Source organism: Felis catus, chromosome B1 (genome assembly GCF_018350175.1).
Source record: "Felis catus isolate Fca126 chromosome B1, F.catus_Fca126_mat1.0, whole genome shotgun sequence".
Classification (NCBI taxonomy): domain Eukaryota; kingdom Metazoa; phylum Chordata; class Mammalia; order Carnivora; family Felidae; genus Felis; species Felis catus.
The window spans coordinates 20542372-20562446 of NC_058371.1; the positions used below are offsets into that span (position 1 = coordinate 20542372).

At 39.9% G+C, this 20075-nt stretch overlaps 2 protein-coding genes across 19 annotated transcripts in view; one reads left to right on the plus strand and one right to left on the minus strand.

Moving 5' to 3' along the window:
• ASAH1 (N-acylsphingosine amidohydrolase 1) overlaps nt 1-16273 on the plus strand; it is a 49710-nt gene extending 33437 nt beyond the window's left edge. The window contains exons 5-14 of the mRNA XM_006930587.4: nt 2401-2479; nt 7063-7137; nt 8028-8073; nt 8680-8824; nt 9371-9425; nt 9552-9633; nt 13489-13620; nt 13725-13848; nt 14275-14331; nt 15236-16273. Coding sequence (XP_006930649.1) covers nt 2401-2479; nt 7063-7137; nt 8028-8073; nt 8680-8824; nt 9371-9425; nt 9552-9633; nt 13489-13620; nt 13725-13848; nt 14275-14331; nt 15236-15325 — 885 coding nt within the window. The 3' untranslated portion in view covers nt 15326-16273. The remainder of the gene's footprint in view (nt 1-2400; nt 2480-7062; nt 7138-8027; nt 8074-8679; nt 8825-9370; nt 9426-9551; nt 9634-13488; nt 13621-13724; nt 13849-14274; nt 14332-15235) is intronic.
• Nucleotides 16274-17183: 910 nt separating this feature from the next.
• PCM1 (pericentriolar material 1) overlaps nt 17184-20075 on the minus strand; it is an 84170-nt gene continuing 81278 nt past the window's right edge. For all 18 annotated transcript variants that reach the window (XM_045055260.1, XM_045055259.1, XM_045055262.1 and 15 more), the window contains one exon: nt 17184-19707. In XM_045055260.1, coding sequence (XP_044911195.1) covers nt 19610-19707 — 98 coding nt within the window. In that variant the 3' untranslated portion in view covers nt 17184-19609. The remainder of the gene's footprint in view (nt 19708-20075) is intronic.

The window sequence follows — 20075 nt, forward strand, 5'->3', positions numbered from 1 at the left end:
GGATTTTTTTCAGTAAAGTACTGTAAATGTGTTTTCTCTTAACAATTTTTTTTAACTTTTTTTTTGTTAACATAGCTTTTTTATTGTAAGAATACAGTATAAAATACATATACAGAATACGTGTGAGTCAATTGTTGATATTATCAACAAGGTTTTTGGTCAACAGTAAACTGTTAGTAGTTTTAGGGAAGTCAAACATTACACAGAGATTTTCAACTGTATAGGGGATGAGCTCCTAACCCCCACGTTGTTCAACATTGTTCAACAGTCAATTATACATTTGCAAGTTCACTATTGGAAATTGGGGGGTTTTTTTGTTGTTTTTTTTTTAAGTACATTGCCTGCAATCCCAGGACACATTTCTCTACCTGTGTATGACCAGATGACATATTCAGCCCAGCTGCATACTTGATGAGGTCCCTCAGTGGCTGTGAAACTCACTTGGGTTGTGTGTTTCTTGTAGCTATGTACTCACCAAGTCGATTCATTTCCCTCCTGGTCATGCAGGACGACTCCATTTCTTCAGCTCCTTTTTAATTTAGGCGGAACCAATGGAAAATCTAGGTCCTGGCCCTTAGAGCCTCTGAGGGATCCTCATCGCCCTGTTTCAGTCACGGCTCTGGACCCTCAAAGTTCCACAGGGTACAAAGGATTGGGGAGGACACCATAGGCCTAGGGCAGATGTTTTACCTCAGCACTTAGGACATTTGGGATTGGATAGTATTTTCCTGTAGAGGCTGTCTGCTCATTGTGGGATGTTTAGCAGCATCCCTGACCTCTACCCACTGGGTGCATCCCTTCATTTGTGAGAACCACAGGTGTCTCTGGACATCTCCAGATGTCCCCTGGGGGTGAAACCACTCCTGGTTGAGCATCACTGTGTCCTAGAGGCTAGATGATCTAGGCATATAATCCCTGTGACCCTTGCACCTGCCAGCCACCACCCCTGTTACCCCTCATGCTTGTGCTCTCAGAGCTTTTAATTGAGGTATCCCATGGGGCACCTGGGTGGCTCAGTTGGTTGAGTGTCCGACTCAGTTAGTTTTTGGCTCAGGTCATGATCCCAGGGTCATGGGATCAACCCTGTGTTGGGTTCCAAGCTGAGTATGGGGTCTGCTTGAAATTCTCTCTCTCTCTCTCTGTCTCTCTCTCTTTCTCTTTCTCTCCCCCCCCACCCTTCTCCCCCTCTCTCCCTCTGCCCCTCTCCCCAGCTCGCGCTCTCTCTCACAAAAAAAAAAACAAAACAAAAAACGGTATCCTTCATGTTCATACTAACCAGACCTCCCCAAAATACAAAGGTTGGCAGGAGCAGCAGATAAGAGGCCCCTGCTGTCCCCCCCCCCCCACTCTCTGTGCCAGCAGTGAGGGCAGCTGGCCCAGGCTTTGCATTCAGACCATATTGGGGTTTTTCCCCCTTCAAACATTGGATTTTAAGGTTGGATCAGTCAACCTAATAACCGTATCCTTCGACATGTTTCTTACATTGTGAAACATGAGAGTTCTCATCGGGAACAATGTAGTAGTAATAGATATTGTATATGGTGGTCGTGAGGATTAAATCACGCTGTGAATTTGAAGCACAGTTCCTGGATATAATAAGTGGTTAATAAATGTTCAACAAGTCCTCTTTGTATTCGCAGGAACATCCCATTTGTGTAATGCTTTCAATTCCTAAAGGAAAAACATATGCTTAGTTAGGTTACATGACACATGAAGACCAAGTTGGTGACAAATAGGACTTGTAAAAGGTTTACACATCATTTTATTAGCAGCAGGCTGTGAGCTTAAATTGTTATCTCCCTGATAGTGAATAGTTGCATGTGAGAATAAAATTATATGTCCACAGGGAATTTGCCCCTGTGTCCCTTGTTTGCGCCCAGATCGTGGTCATGCACCGCGGCCCAAGAAGCCAGTAACGAAGACCGAAGGCTTGGTGAATGACTCAAAGACAGATTTGTTTTTAGGAGTGTGGGAAGGAAGTAGTAATGAGGGTGTAGTGCCAAGGTGAGAGGGCGGGTTTGGGCAGAGATAAGGGGTAGTTGTGATGTTCCTGTGTCGTGGGTCCTGTTAGCTTATCTGAGTGCAGTTATCTTTGCTCTCTGGAGAAGAGGTGAAGTGTGAGGCAGGAAAAACAACCCTAGGTCTTTGCATCATACTGAGAACAGCTAAGTTTAAGGGAATAAAGGCAAGAGGTCAAGACTGAGGGCCCAGTATTGAGTCTTATGTAGAGTCTTTTAGAAATATGGGATGTAAAAGTGCCTTAAAAATAACTAATTATTTACTATGGAGGGGCATCCAGAACAAACTATATGTAAAACAAACAAACAAACAAACAAACAAAATCACGAATCTCAAAACAGCCCTTTAGGTCGAATGATTGGTAATTTATTTGTTTTCCAGCCTGGTCTACTTGGCAACTTTCCTGGTCCCTATGAGGAGGAAATGAAGGGGATTGCAGCTGTTACTGACATACCTTTAGGTAAAGTTCCCTTTGCAGCTTTTAAAAGATTTAATAAAACACTTTAAAATGTTTCTGTTGAGGTATTTTTCTGTTGAGATACACTGCATAGATCTTAAGTATACAGCTCAGAGTTTTTAATATGCATACATGCATGTAATCACAACTCAGATCAAGATACAGAAAACTCCAGATGCGCCTGGGTAGTTTAGGTGTCTGACTTCCACTCAGGTCATGATCTCACGGCTCATGAGGTCGAGCCCTGCATCGGGCTCTGTGCTTACAGCTCAGATCCTAGAGCCTGCTTCGGATTCTGTGTCTCCTTCTCTCTCTGCCCCTCCCCTGCTCGTGCTCTGTCTCTCAAAAATTAATAAACACTAAAAAAAAAAAAGATACAGAAAATCTGAGCAATGCAGAATGTTCCATCATGCCGTCTCACAGACAGTACCGCATCCCCAGGTCACTGCTTATTCTGACTTCAGCATACAGTAGTTTTGCCCCTTTTTTAAAAATGTTTATTTTTATTTTTGAGAGAGAGAGAGATAGAGCACGAGCAGGGGAAGGACAAAGAGAGAGGGAGACAGAATCCAAAGCAGGCTCCAGGCTCCGAGCTGTCAGCACAGAGCCTGACGCAGGGCCAAACCCATGAACCATGAGATCATGACTTGAGCTGAAGTCAGACGCTTAACCCCCTGAGCCACGCAGGTGCCCCAGTTCTGCCTCTTCTTGAACCTCCTAATTACACTGTGATCTCTTGTGTCAGGTTTCTTGTACTTATCATTATAGGTAGTATGCTACTGTATAAGTAGTATGTTTGGGTGGTTTCTAGACTTGGGATATTAAGCATAAAGCAGTTAGGAACATTCTTGTATCTGTATTTTGATGGACTTATGCCACTCACTTGTGTTGGATATATATTTGTTTATGGGGTAGCTGTATTTTAGCCTTGTAGATTCTGCTAACCAGTTTTCAAAGTAATTGTATCCACAGACAATCAGCATAGTACAAGAGTTTGTTTTCTCTACTTGATACTTCTCCACCTGCTAGCATCAATATTTTTCATTTGAGCCATTTTGTTGAGTGTGTAGAATCTCATTATTGTGTAATTTGCTTTTCCCTGATGACTGTGAGATCATACAGCTGTTGGTCTTTCCTTTCATTGGTGAGTGTTTTGTTTTTGCTTCTTTAAAAAAATGGTTTAAAAAGGTAGTCTACCTGTCTCTCCTTCCTTCTCAAGGCGAAATGTTTGTTGCAGTCTGGCCCATTTTTAACTGGCTTCAAAGAATTGTTTTAAGTTTTTATTTTAATTCCAGTTAGTGTTTATTAGTTTCAGGTGTACAATTTAGCGATTCAGTAATTCTATACATTGCTCAGTGCACATCACCTATTTGACCCCCTCCCCCACCTCCCCTCGGGTAACCATCAGTTTGTTCTCTGTAGTTAAGAGTCGGGTTTTTGATTTGTCCCTCTCTCTCTGTTTTTTCCCCTTTGATTGTTTTGTTTCTTAAATTCCACATGTGAGTGAAATCATATGGTATTTGTCTTTCTCTGACTTATTTCACTTAGCATTATACTCTAGCTCCATCCATGTCATTGCAAATGGCAAGATTTCTCACACACACACACACACACACACACACACACACACACCACATCTTCTTTACCCATTCATCTCTTGATGGACACTTGGGCTGCTTCCATATTTTGGCTGTTGTAAATAATGCTGCTATAAGCATAGGGGTGCATGTATCCCTTTGATGTAGTGTTTTTATATTCTTTGGATAAGTACCCAGTAGTGTGATTGCTAGATTGTAGGGCACTTCTATTTTTAACTCTTGGAGGAACCTCCATATTGTTTTCCATAGTGGCTGCACAAGTTTGCATTCCCAACAGTGCAGGAGGGTTCTTTTTTTTCCACATCCTTGCCAACCCTGTTGTTTCTCATGTTGTTTATTAAAATAAACCATTCTGACAGATGTCAGGTGATCTCACATTGTAGTTTTGATTTGCATTTTCCTGATGATGAGTGATGATGAGCATCTTTTCCTGTGTCTCCTGGCCATCTGGATGTCTTCTTTAGAGAAATGTCTTTTTGTGTCTTCTGCCCATTTTTTAAATTGTATTATTTGGGTTTTTTGGGGGGTGTTTGGTTGTGTAAGTTCTTTACATATTTTGGATATTAGCTGTTTATTAGATACGTCATTTGCAAATATCTTCTCCCATTCTGTAGGTTGCCTTCTTAATTTTGATGTAGTTCCAATAGTTTATTTTTGCTTTTGCTTCCCTTGCCTCAGGGGACCTATCTAGAGAAAAGTTGGGATGGCCGATGTCAAAAATTACTGCCTATGTTCTTTTCTAGGGTTTTTATGGTTTCCTTTCTTATAGTTAGGTCTGTCACCCATTTTGAATTTATTTTTGTGTATGGTGTAAGAAAGTGGTCCAGTTTCATTCTTTTGTGTGTTGCTGTCCAGTTTTCCCAGCACCTTTTGTTGAAGAGACTGTCTTGTTCCCATTGGATATTCTTTCTTGCTTTATTGAAGATTAATTGACCATATAATTGTGGATTTATTTGTAGGCTTTCTATTCTGTTCTATCTGTGTGTCTATTTTGGGGCCAGTACTCTACTGTCTTGATCACTAGAACTTTGTAACATAACTTTAAGTCCAGAATTGTGATGTGCCAGCTTTGCTTTTCTTTTTCATAATTGCTTCTGCTGTTCAGCATCTTTTGTGGCTCCATACAAATTTTAAGATTGTCTGTTCTAGTTCTGTGAAAACTTCTGATGTCGTTTTGATGGAGATTGCATTGAATGTGTAGATTGCTTTGGGTAGTATAAATGGTTTTAAGGAATTCTTTACATATTCTGTCTATAAGTCTGTTGTCAAATGCATTCTGAGTATCTTCTCCCAGTCTGTGGCTTGCATTTTTACTCTTTTACTGGTGTCTTTTAATAAGCAGAAGTTCTTAACTTTATGAAGTCAAATTTAATTTGCTGAAAAAGACTTTTCCTGCAACGCTAATTTTATTTTTGAGGTACCAAAGTGTTAGAGTTGTTGTTTTAAGTAGACAGTAGTACCTTGGTGTTACAAGAGAGATGATTGACAATTACTGCAAATCAATAGTATTTATCAACAAAAGTGGCTAGGATTTTTATTGCTTTTTGCTTCTTTAAAAAAATGATGTAAAAAGATGGTCAGCATACTAGAAATATGTTCTCACAGCCCATGTGAGAAACAAGTATTTAATTCCTTTATTATGTAAAGAATTCTATCAAATAAATACCACATATAAATATCTGGAGAGCAAAATGGATTATAAAGATTAACAGATGATTTGTAATAAGAGAAAATGAGGGCAGAATCTTACCAAAATGGAAATAAACATTAGGTTAGGATGGGGAAAAAATGTTAAGCTTTACATGTTAACATAAAATGTGACAGAGATAAAATGCGCCATATATCTTTAAATATTTAATTAAAATAATTGTTTTTGTTTGAGTATAGTTGATACACAATGTTACATTAGTTTCAGGGTTACAGCTAGTGATTCAGTACATCGCTCTATGCTCAGCACAAGTGTAGTCCCTCCATTCAGCATACAGTGCTGTTACAGTACCACTGGCTATATTCTCCATGCTGTGCCTTTTACTCCCAGGATGTATACCTTTTAATTAAATGCTAAGTGTTAGTATTATACAGTTTTAGAAAATTATTCAAAAATTAAAATGTTTTAAAATGGATTTTCTTGGTAGCTCGGCACTAGTTTTATTATTTTATTAATAGTTCCTCACCTTAGAAATATTTGTCACTTCTTAAAATATGAGCAAGGTGTTTTTGGGTGGCTCAGTCAGTTAAGTGTCCAACTTTGGACATGATCATGATCAGGTCATGATCTCACTGCGCATGGGTTCAAGCCCCAGTCGGGCTCTGTGCTGATAGTTCAGAGCCTGGACCCTTTTTCAGATTCTGTCTCCTTCTCTCTCTGCCCCTTCCCTTTTCATGCCCTTTCTGTCTGTCTGTCTGTCTGTGTCTCTCTGTCTCTCTCAAAAATGAATAGATATTAATAAATATTATATTTATATTTAAATATTAAAAATATTTAATATTATTAATTATAATATATTACAATATATTTTATAATATATAATTTTATAATATAATGTATAAGTGATATTATATATTAATATTAATATTATATAAATATATTATAAATATAATAAATATAATAAATAAATATGTGAGCAAAATAACATGTTCAGTATATAACCAAGAGCCAGATGTGTTAAGTCACCATACATTAGTGCCCTCAAACAAAAGTAAAATGCAGCACATTGATGAAAAATCTGGACATCGTATTGCAATACAATTCCAACGTGCCCACATAGCTGACCCTTTAGGGCTTGTTTTATCTTGTGTCTATAGAGTACAGGCTGGTGAGATCCCACCACCTGACCAGCTCTTCAGGCATGCTCCAGCTGTCTGCAGGCATGTACAAAGCAAAAATTCGCACAGTGATGATTGTCAACCCTTTTCTTAAAAAAAGAATTTTCTAACAATGTCATGGTTCTGTATATTGACCAAGAAATGTCCTATCTTTTCTCATAGGTGAGATTATTTCATTCAATGTCTTCTATGAAATTTTTACCATTTGTACTTCAGTAATAACAGAAGACAAACAAGGTAAATGTGTGCTGGGGGAGGGCGGGCAGTGCAAAGTACAAAGTAAAAGAAAATGTAAATGGAATTGGAACTTGTAATATCCATGCTTACTTTTCAAATTCGGTGTATGTTGCATATAGTTTTATAGATCTTAGCAAATTTTTAACGGTGAATTTAAAACTACCCTTATTTTGAGACCACTGTAATGCCTCTTAAAGTTTAATTCAGGTATACAAAAAACTTAGAGGGAAGAAGTGTTTTGGGACCGTAAACATTCTTACCCTTCCTCCTAGTCTCCTTACACTCTTCGTCATGATTTGGTGTAAGTACTCACAGGGGTACTTCATTATCTTTATATATATGATCATCTGGCCTTCCCTCGAAGCCCGGGACAAACCTCGTCACATCATTTCACAGCCCAAGGACCTCACTTTCCCATGTTTTTTTCTGGCCCGTACTCAGGATGCAAGGCACAGGATGATGTACCCTGACTCACTTTATTTTTGACCTCTACCTTGGGTAGAAAGTCTGCCGGTACTTGACCCTTGAGGTGTTCAGCTGTAGGTGACAATTCCTGATGGGAAGGATGGTGGCAGGTCACATGAGGTGCGGCTAGGACAGCTGTGTCCAGGTAGCTGACACAGTGGACCGAAGAACGACTCCTCATCCTCTTCAGACACCCTAATTTTACCTGGAACCCTGTGCGTTCAGATGATTGTGAGGGGATCTGGTCAGTGTGGCAGGCATAGCCGTTTGATCTTGTTAAGGCTTATGATCCTAGGATGCTGCTTAATTCTTACTGTTGGACGGAATAGTCGTATCAGTAAACTAGAACTATGTGTCCAGCTTTTAGTTAGAACCAGTGATGCTGTCATAACTGCCATGACATGTGTCTTCTTTCTTTATATTAGGTCATCTACTACATGGGAGAAACTTGGATTTTGGAATATTTCTTGGGTAAGTAAAGGACGCAGTAGAACTCTTCTTCCCAAGAGTAGGTTGTATTCCATTGATGAAAAGTAAATCCCAAATCATGCCCAAAATAGGCCCAGAAGTGAAGATCCTGTTTCTTAGTTTTGAGACAAGACGGGCACACTGTTTGGGTCTGTAATGGAGTTGCACCTAGTGAACACACATCTGAACACACATGTGGAGGATTGGAGGCCCCAGATGCACATCTGGTTTACTGCTCGGAAGGGAAGAACAGTATTGTATTTTATGTCTTCCTAACTTTCCTGAAAAAACTAGAACAGGGCTCTGTAATTAGAGACCTACATTTGAATCTGGGGTTTGCTATTTAATAGGCTGTGTTATGTTGGGTTATTTAACTTCTCTGAGCCTCAGTTTTCTCTGTGGAAAATGGGGGATACAAGCACTCCTGTTGCAAAGTTGCAAAGTTGTGAGCACTCCTGTTGCAAAGCACTCCTGTTGCAAGGGGGGTCCCTCCTCCCCGCTTGAGGGACCAGGTAGGTGAAGACCTAATTTAGTGCCTGGCCATCGTCATCATATTCACCCTTATTACCATCATTGTTCTTAAATATCACTGAAATTTGTCTTTTGTAGGTGGAACATAAATAATAATACCTGGGTCGTAACTGAGCAACTAAAACCTTTAACAGTGAATTTGGACTTCCAAAGAAACAATAAAACTGTCTTCAAGGCCTCAAGCTTTGCTGGCTATGTGGGCATGTTAACAGGATTCAAACCAGTAAGAAATCTACTGTTAAATAATTTTACAGGTAGCTCTGGGTCCTGCTTTTATTACTGCCTGTGAAAGGTGGGGTCTGAGGAAACGAGGACCTAGAAAGAATATGAAGCCTCAGTTCATCCCTTTGTACTTCTTGTCACCTTCATAGGTATGAACTTGCATGGTGGGGAAGAGTAGAAAGGGAATGAAGGCTTGTCTCAGGGAGACTGTCAGGAGGAAGAAGCGTGTGGCTGGATGGTGAGGACCGGGAACGTAATGTAAACCTGGCATCTGGTCCTTAGTCTGCCACTCAAACAAGTTAGGCATGAATTCTCTGCATTTTGTTTTCCTTGTCAGGAAAGTGTGACCAATAATATTCCACCTACTCATGTCACATGCTGCACGTGAAGACGCACTGAACTTAATAGAACGTGATGATATAGTTTTGACTCATCTTTGCATCCACCCCCATCTCCCGTTCCAGGATTTGGTATACCAGTATAAAAAGAGGGGGCCTTAAACAGGATGGTTGAAGTTTCTGATCTCATTGCTTTGTCTTGTTTTCAGGGACTGTTTAGCCTTACGTTAAATGAACGTTTCGGCGTAAATGGTGGTTATATGGGTGAGTAGAGAGTTCTTAAATGGGAGTTCCATAGATGTTTTCAGAAGAAGGCTGAACTTTGTATTCTGGTTCACAGCCTAACGTAATTCCAGGCCTGTGACACTGTGTGTATTTGATTTCTTCCAGGTATCATAGAATGGATTTTGGGAAAGAAAGATGCCATGTGGATAGGGTTTATCACTAGATCAGTCCTGGAAAATAGCACAAGGTAATCTGTTTGATTGCTTTATTATCAAATTTAATATTTATTCATTTTAAAATTATTTTATTGTTTTTTTTTGGAGATAATAAGCAACATAAAACATTCTGTTAGTTTCAGGTACAACGAAATGTTTTGGTATTTGGATATATTGTGAAATGATCTCCACAATCAGTGTAGCTAACATCCATCACCATATGTTGCTACAGAAATTGTTTTCTTTGTGTTGAGAACTTTTAAGATTTACTCTCTTAGCAGCTCTCAAACATACAATACAGTATTATTAACTGTCATCACCATGTTATACATTACATCCCCAGGACTGACTTATTTTAGAACTGGAAGTTTGTACCTTTTGACCCCCAACACCCATTTTGCCCACCCTCTAGCAATGACCACTCTGTCTTCTGCATTTATGAGTTTAGTTTTCTTAGATTCTACATGTAAGTGATAGCATAAGGTATTTTGTCTTTCTCTGTCTCCCTTATTTTCATGAGCATAATGCCCTTAAGGTCCATCCATGTTGTCACAGATGGCAGGATTTCCTTCTTTTTTATGGCCGAGTAATAATCATTGTATGTACACACCACAACTTCTTTATCCATGCATCCCTCAGTGGTCACTTGGGTTGTGTCCATATCTTGGCTTTGGTAACTAATGCTGCAGTGAGCAGGGGGCTGCAGGTATCTTTTAAAGTTAGTGTTTTTGTTTTCTTTGGATATATTACCAGAAGAGGAATGACTGAATCATATGGTACTTCCATTTTTATTTTTCTGAGGAACCTCCATACAGTTTTCCACAGTGGCTATACCAATTGCATTCCCAACAGTGCAGAGTTCACTTTTCTCCACATCCTCACCAGTACTTATTTCTTACCGTTTTGGTAATAGCCATTCTATCAGGTGTGAGGTAATAACTCATTGTGGTTTTGATTTGCATTTGCCTAGTGAGTCCTGATGCTGAGCATAGTTTTCATGTACTTGTTGGCCATCTATCTGTGTATCGTCTTTGGAAAAATGCCCAGTCAGATCCTCTACCCATTTTTAAATCAATTTTTTTATGCTATTGAGTTATATGAGTACGATATTGTGATTTTTTTTTTATAAGAGATAGATATTTGATCTGTTTTCATTTCTGGGTTCACAGCTCCCCAAATCCTTGAATTTCCTAAGTGTTGAGAGTGATCAAGGTGTCTTTTGTCATGTTAATGAGGCAACTTTTGGAAAGCACCAAAGGGTGGGGCCTGGTGGCCTGTGAAGGAAGCCATCGATTACAGGGTTCGAACTTTCAGGGCCACCGGATATCCGGGAAGGGTAGAGGGGCTGGAGGTAGAATCACTTGCCACTGAGCAGTGATTTAATGAGTCATGCTGATGTAATGGAGCCTCCATAAAACCCCAAAAGGAAAGGGTTTGGAGAGCTTCTGGGTTGGTGAGCACAAAATTTTGGGGAGAGCGGCATACTCTGAGAGCATGGAAGCTCTGTGCCCTCTCACCTGCCTTGCCCTATGCATCTCTTTATATGGTTCTTGCTTCGTATCCTTTATCATATCCTTTAATAAACTGGTACACGTTTCCTTGAGTTCTATGAGCAACTGTAGGAAATTAATTGAAGCTAAAGAGGACCTTGTGGGAACCTCCAGTCTTAGCCAGTCAGCTAGAGGCACAGGTAATGCTTACAACTGGCTGGATGGGGCTTAGGACTGACCTCTGAAGTTAGGGATGGAGTACAGTCTTATAAGTCTGAATCCTTAACAAGTGAATCCAATGTTATCTCTGTATAGTGTCAGAATTGAGTCGAATTCTTGGACACTTGAGGATGTCCAAGAATTTCTTGGTGTTAGGTACAGGGAACCCCCCCATGATGTTAGAGTTGGGCCTAAGGATCATAAAAGAATGAGTTCTTTACATATTTTGTATATTAACTCTTTATCAGATAATAAAATTTGCAAATACTTTCGTCCTTTTCACTGGATTGCCTTTTCATTTTGTTGATGGTTTTCTTACTGTACAGCTTTTTAGTTTGATACAGGCCCACTTGTTTTTGTTGCCTTTGCTTTTTGTGTCAAATCCAAAAATTCATCACCAAGACTAATGTCATGGACTTTATAGCCTATATTTTATTCTGGTTTTATGGCTTTAGGTCTTATGTTCAGTTCTTTAATCCATTTTGAGTTGTGTTTTGTGTATGGTGTAAGGTAGTCGTCTAGTTTCATTCTTTTGCATGTTACTGTCCTTTCCCAATTGTACATTCTTTGCTCTGTTAATGTAAATTGACCATATATGCATGGATTTGTTTCTGGGCTCTCTGTTCTGTTGATTTGTCTGTCTGTTTTATGCCAATATCATCCTGTTTTGATTACTACAGCTTTAAAATATAGTTTGAAATCAGGAGGTGTAATGCCTCCCTCCAGCTTTGTTCTTTTTTCTCAAGATTGCTTTGGGTACTTGGGATTCTTATAGTTAAATTTTAGGATTATTTGTTCTGTGAAAAATGCTGTTGAAATTTCAACAGAGATTGCACTGAATCTGTAGACTGCTTTGGACGGTGTGGACATTTTAAGAGTATTCTTCCAATCCGTGAGCATAGAATATCTTCCCATTTGTTTGTGTCTTTTTCCATTTATTTTATCAGTGTCTTATAGTTTTCAGTATACAGGGCTTTCACCTCCTGGGTTAAGTTTCTTCCTAGACATTTTATTCTTTCTGTTGCACTTGTAAATGGGATCTTGTCCTTAATTTCTCTTTCTGGTAGTTCATTGTTAGTGTATAGAAATGCAACTGATTTTTGTATATTGATTTTGTGTCCTGTACCTATGCTGAGTTCATTTATTCTAACCGTTTTTTAGTGCAGTCTTTAGGGTTTTTGTGTAGAGTGTCATATCATCTGTGAATAGTGACAGTTTTACTCCTTCCTTTCTGAATTAAATGCCTTTTATTTCTTCTCCTTGCCTAACTGCTCTGGTTGGGACTACCAGTACTTGTGCTGAATAAAAATGGTGAGAGAAGACATCTTTGTCTTGTTCCTAATGTTAGAGGAGAAACTTTCAGCTTTTCACCATTGACTACGATGTTACTTGTGGGTTTGTCCTATGTGGCCTTTATTATGTTGAGGTATGTTCCCCCTAATACCCACCTTCTTGAGTTTTTATCATGAAAGGATGTTGAATTCTGTCAGGTGCTTCCCCTGAATCTGTTGAAATGATCATATGCTTTTTATCCTTCATTTTGTTATCATGGTGAAACACATTGATGTGTTGATGTTGGTCCGTTCTTGCACCCCTGTAATAAATACCATTTGAGTATAGTGTACGATCGTTTTAATGTATTGGTAGTTTATTTTAAATTGCTCATATTAAAATAGAAAAATGTTTTCTAGCTACATTGAATAATTATTTCAGAATTTCTTAGGTTAACCTTTGACATTCATAGGGAGTTCATGGTGTGTGTGTGTGTGTGTGTGTGTGTGTGTGTGTGCGTGCGCGCGCGCGCACATTTAAAGCAAATGAGCTCGTTTATTTAAAAAGTGATAGGCGTAGGGGCGCCTGGGTGGCTCAGTCAGTTGAGCGTCCGACTTCAGCTCAGGTCATGATGTCACTGTTCATGGGTTCGAGCCCCGTGTTGGGCTCAGTGCTGACAGTTCAGAGCCTGAACCCTGCTTTAGATACTCTGTCTCCCTTTCTGTCTCTGACCCTTTCCCACTCATGCTTTGTCTCTCACTCTCTCAAACATAAGTAAACGTTAAAAAAAAAAAAAGAATATGTTTCTCAGATACTTTTGTTTTCCCTTAGTTTCCACAACTAAATATTTTTCATTCCAAGTCCACTAAAAATGTTTACTTTTTTTTTTTAAATGTTTCTATGTAGTTATGAAGAAGCCAAGAATATATTGACGAAAACTAAGATATTGGCCCCAGCATACTTTATCCTGGGAGGCAACAAGTCTGGGGAAGGTTGTGTGATTACGAGAGATAGAACACAATCTTTGGATGTATATGAGTAAGTACATTTGTTCAAACAAAATAAGTAGAAACTAAAGCATAGACTGACATATTTACAGGTTTAAGGCATGAAACCTAGTCAGAATCTCTGTTTGTATTTAGACTCAACCCCAAGCAGGATAGATGGTATGTGCTACAAACAAATTATGACCGTTGGAAAAGTCCTTTCTTTCTTGATGATCGCAGAACGCCTGCAAAGATGTGCCTAAACCGGACAACTCAAGAGGTACAGTCACAATGTCCTATGTAGAAATAAATGGTGACGTTTGAAGCTTATCTTAGTTGTGGCATTTTTCTTTGGCCTTTGAGGAACTTATAAACTTCCTGTTATTCAGTATCTCTGGACAATCTGTACTGAGTTTTTGTTTCGTTTTGAATTGAAAGAGCAAAATTTTACAGAACTTGCCTTTTTACTCTAATGTTGGGACACCCCTCTGTAGCTGAATGACAAGAATTAAAGAGGGCAGGAGGAGAGAGAAAAAGTGACACATTAGAACCATTAACTCTTCTAACAGTGACCCCAAAGGAAATTCTTTTAGGGGTTTCTGGGAAGTTGACTGAAGAAAGCCTTTGTTTCTAATAGCCCATTGTGTGGATAACCCTCCTGACATCAGCATATAACTTAATGAACAAAATTACTTCTGTGTTTTAGAATATCTCATTTGCAACCATATATGATGTCCTGTCAACAAAACCTGTCCTCAACAAGGTATTTTTAACATTATATATATATATATTTATAATTTTTAATTTTAATAAATTTTAATTGTAATTTCATATTTTTAAAACATGTATGTATATAATTTACTTTTAGGGAAATAACCTGGGCCTGTGTTTTTATCTTTCCCTGTTATCGTGGATCAGTCAGAGCTAGAACCCCCAAGTCATGTTCTGCTTAAGGTTGATATTTAAAAATGTTTTTTGTGTGACTGCAAGTCACTCCTGGGATATGACAAACTGATTAGTGTGGTTTGAGGTCCAGACTGATCAGAGTATGATTTCTGGTTTTACCTCCATGACGTTTCAGTTAAATACAGCCTTTTACCTTCGACTTCTCCCTGTCAGAAATCTCACACTGTACACTACAATTAGCACCTAGAACTCAACGAAGTCTGAAGTCTGTTTTCAGATGGAGCTTCGTGCCTGAGTTTCCCCCGCTGTGTTAGAGATGCGTTAAGGATAAGGATGGCCACAGCCGGGCTGTTTATCCTCCACGGAACCATCAGGCTCTGCGTGAGCTGAGGACGTGGGGTGTTACAGCACTGGTGGTGAAGCAGCGTGCTACTCAGGAATCAGATCTTGTAAGGAATTAACGGGATTCTCTCCAGAGCCTGTTTATATTCATGACCTGGAGTAATGGTTCTATTGAAGTCAGTTGTTTCAATTATTATTGTTTTGCTGTGGCATTCTTAAATGGTGAGATGTAAATATTAACTTATTAACTCTTTGGTTCTTTGTATATTTATTTTTGTATCTTTGTATACACACCGTTTATATACTATTTTATACTAAGTAGCTTCATAAAGCAACTCGACATGTATAGAAATGCTAATGTAAGTCAGGAAGTCGTTGAATTGGAAACATTTTTCAAATAAAAGTCCCTTTTCTTTCAGCTGACTGTATTCACCACCCTGATGGATGTTACCAAAGGTCAATACGAAACTTACCTGCGGGATTGCCCAGACCCTTGCATAGGTTGGTGAGCACACACCTGGCGTCTAGAATGCTGTGTGGCATGAAGGTGGAAACTCACCCGTGTCCGAGTAGTACGGCTGTCTGACCTCCTTCCAAGACCGAGACTCGGGGCAGTTTCTCTTTGGGGCATGAGTCCACAGACCATTTTTGCCCTAACAGTTGATTACTCTCATTTACGATTAACTTCGTTACAGAAACCAATCACCTAGAATTTGCGGTTTCACTCCACTTGGACGTTTGGGGACAGGGACCTCGTGGGGCCCACCTCCACAGAATAAAGCAAGAGTCCCGGTGGGCATTGACTCGGGCACATCTGTACACCATTCCGTCTTTCACTTTAATCCACATATTGGTATGGTTTTCCGTACAGCAGTCTTTTCCTTCCGATTCTTTTCAAATTAACATACCATGGTCTTTGCTGTTTTTGACAGCAATGTGGAGGAGACATCCACCCACCTGTGTAGTTCTCTTAACAGGCAGTAGTACTGGAGCCTTTGACCCTGAATAGAAGTACTTTTTTTGGGTTCATGAAGTAATCCGTATGTGAAGGCAGCCTTTTGTACACAGAACTGAAATGTTCCCTTTTTCATGATTAGTCTACCTCCCAGTCACTCCAGGCATTTGTTAACTTCAAAAACTGAGTCCTAGGTTCTGTGAGTTAGTAGCAAACAGGTCAAAGCTTTGTGGAAATCGAGAGGTGAATCCATAAACTCTCACAAATGTTGTTCACTTAATACATTTTTAGTTTGTCTGTCTGATCGTGTATTTCTTAAAAACCTTACTAAAAATGTCTTTCAGAAACCTGTTTATGAAAAGTGCTGACGGAATGTGTTAACCTTTCAAACTTTCACACAATTAACTGTGAAGTGCATGCCAGTTGGGTGAGACTGTATCCACTTCATTTTGTATAATGTCACTTGTATTCATGACGCTCAATAAACAGTTGTTGGAAATAGTGTTGGCAGACACGTGTGCTGACGCAGTGTGGACCTATGTGCTGGAGATCCAAGCTGAACATACCTGAATTCAGTTACAAGGCTTGTATAGGTGGGTTCTTCAACTTAAGACTCACTGGTCACTAGCTGACGTGACTAATCCTTTCATCTCAACCCAGTGCTGTCAACAGTGTGTACAGGTGTCCAAAGGCTACTTTTCTCCTGGGAGGAGGAGGTGCTTCCACAAAACTGTAGTGATGCTCATGTTAGCTTAGTGAGGCTAGAGGAATTACAGGAGGATTTGTGTTAAACTTCCAATTCTGCCCCTGATAAAAATGAAATGAGGCAAACTTGGGTTTTTTCCTGAAATAACAGCCTTCCTTTTGATATTTATAATAAATAGGTGAGATGCTGTTTCAGACCCAATTCCTCAGGACTCATCAGAGAATATGGAGGAAACAACTAGCATGGAGGTTTTAGGTAGCATTGTTTAGTGGCAACAAAGCAGTTATAAATTAGGATACGGAGTAGAAGCCTATTTGTGTATGTCCTCGTGTCTACAGTGTAGAAGGATGACCGGGAGGGTGTTTACCAACATGCCGACAGCGGTTCCCACTGCTGGCTTAACTTGGAGAGGACACGTGAATGGGATGGCACGCATACCTGGTTTTCCTATACGTCGCTTTACCATCCTTCACAGATAGTGTTTTCACAAAGAGGTCTGTGGCAACCCCGCATCATTGACGCAGGTCTATCGGTGCCATTTTCCAACAGCTTTTGGTCCCTTTGTGCTGCGTCACATTTTAATAATTTGTACAGCATTTCAGACTTTTTCATTGTTACTGTATTTGATATGGTGATCCACCCACTGGCCATTTGCCCATCTCTCTCCCTGGGCCTCCCTATACCCCAGGACACAACAGTCTTGAAATTAGGCCACTTAATAACTTGTTTATTACATTGATTTATTTTTGTGAGACAGATTGAGACAGAGCTTGAGCGGGGAAGGGGCAGAGAGGAGACACACAATCCAAAGCAGGCTCCAGGCTCTGACCAAGTGTTCAGCGGCACAGAGCCCGACTCAGGGCTCGAACCCACGAACCATAAGATCATGAGCTGAGCTGAAGTCAAGACACTTAACGGACTGACCCACCCAGGCGCCCCAGCCCACTTAATAACTTTACAGTGGCTTCTAAGGGTTCCAATGCAAGGTAAACCATACATCTCTTTCTTTTTTCCTTGGAAAGTCTGTACCTCTTATAATCCCCTTAGTTCCCCACCACCCCCACCTTCTCTAGCAACCACAGGTTCTCTATATGTACAAATCTGGGGGGCGGGGGTTGTTTTTTAGATTCCACGTATGAATGAAGTCACATGGTATTTATCTTTCTCTTATTCCACTTAGCAGAATACCCTCTAGGTTCATCCCTGTTGTTGCAAATGTTAAGATCTCATTCTTTTTTACAGTTGGGTAATACTCCGTTTTATATACATGCATACACCACATCTTCATCTATCAATGGATACTTTGTTGTTTCCATATGTTAGCTTATTGTAAATGATACTGCAGTAAACATAGGGGTGCATGTATCTTTTTGAATTAGTGTTTTCTTTTTCTTGTTCTTTGGGTAAATAGCCAGTAGCAGAATTATTGGGTCATGTTTTAATTTTTCCAGTGTTTTCCACAGCGGGTACACTAGTTTGCATTCTCAGCAGTGCGCGAGGGTTCCCTTTGCTACACATGGTTGCCAACACGTTACATCTTGCCTTTCTGATACTAGTCACTTTGACTAGTGTGAAGTGCTATCTCATTGTGGTTTTTATTTGCATTTCTGTCATTAGTGATGGTGAGCATCTGTATGTGTGTTTTGGAAAAATGTCTTTTCGGATCGTCTTTTAATCTTTTTTTTGCTATTGGGTTTTAGGAATTCTACATATATTTTGGATATTAACTCTTTATTGGTTATGTCATTGACAAATCTCCCATTAAGTAGGTTGCTGTGTCTGTCACTTTAAATCAGAAGCTCACAATGACGCAGCTCGCTGAGGAAGGCACATAGAAAGCCAAGAAAGACTGAAAGCTGGCCCTCTTACACCAAACGGGCAGGCCAGGTTGCGAATGCAAGTAAGTTCTTGAAGGAAACTGAAAGTGGCATTCTGGTGAACACATGAATGATAAAGTGAGACAGCCTTATTGGTGATAGGGAGAAAGTTTGAGTGGTCTGGATAGATCATCAAACCAACCACAGCATTGCCTTAAGCCAAAGCTTAATCTAGAGCAAGGCCCTAACTCTTTTCAATCCTGTGAAGGCTCAGAGAGGTGAGGAAGCTTCAACAGGAAAGTAGAAACCTGGCAGAGATTGGTTCATGAGATTGAAGGAAAGAAGCCTTCTCCATAATATAAAAGTGCAGGATGAAGCGGCAAGTGCTGATGTAGAAGATGTAGCAAGTTATCCAGATAACTGATGCAGGTGTCTAAACAATATATATATATATTTTTAATTGAGAGAGAATGTGTGAGTGGGCAAGAGGGGCAGAGGGAGAGAGGAAATCTTAAGGAGCCTGATGTGGGGCTTGATCCCACAACCCTGGGATCGTGACCTGAGCGGAAATCAAGTCGCACGCTCAACCGACTGAGCCACACAGGTGCCCCTAAACAACAAATTTTCAGTGCGGGTGAAGTAGCCTTCTTTTGGAAGAAGATGCCATCCAAGACATTCATAGCTAGAGAGAAGTCAATGCCTAGCTTCAGAGTTTCAAAGAACAGGCTGACTCTGTTAGGGGCTATCGAAGCTGGTGATTTTAAGTTGAAGCCAATGCCCACAGGCCATTCTGTAAACAAAGCACATCTGTTGGCAACATGGTTTACTATTTTAAGCCCATGATGGACACCTAACAGCTCAGAAAAAAAAATTCTTTCAAAATATTACTGCTCATTAACATTGTACCAAAGAACTCTGATGGCGACGTACAACATGATTTATGTTGTTTTCATGCGTGCTAACACAACATCCTTTCTGCACCCCATGGATCAAGGTGTATTTTTGACTTTAGAATCTTACTTTTGAAGAAATACCTTTTGTACGGCTGTAGCTGCCACAGAGTGATTCCTGAAGTGGATCTGGGCAACGTAAACTAAACCTGGAAAGGATTCACCATTCTAGATGCCACGAAGAACATTTGTGATTCGTGGGGAGAGGTCAAAATATCAATGTTAATAGGAGTTTAAAAGAAGTGGATGCCAACACTCAAGGACGACTATGAAGGTTCCAGACTTCAGTGGAGGAAGTAACTGCAGATGTGGTAGAAATAAGAGAATTAGAATTAGCTTGATGATGTGACTGAACTGCTGCATTCTCATAACACTTGAATGGATGAGGGGTTGCTTCTTATGGATGAGCACAGACAGTGGTTCCTGGAGAGACAATCTACTCCTGGGGAAGATGCTGTGAAGACTGTTGAAATGACAAGAAAAGAATAAAACTTAGTAAAACAGCAGGAGGGCTTGAGACGATTGACTCTAATTTTGGAAGAAGTTCTACTGGGAAAATGCTATCAAACAGCATAGCGTGCTAGAGAGAAATCTGTGAAGGGAAGTCAAGACAATGGCAAACTTTAAGAAATTGCCACAGCCACCCCAGCCTTCAGCAGCCATCAACATTGAGGCAACACCCTTTATCAGCAAAAGGATTACAACTTGCTGAAAGCTTGGATGACAGTTAGCATTTTTTTGCACTAAGATACTTTCTAATTAAGGTATGAACTTTCAGATATAATGCCATTGCACAGGAAACAGGGTACAGTATAAACATAAACTTTTACA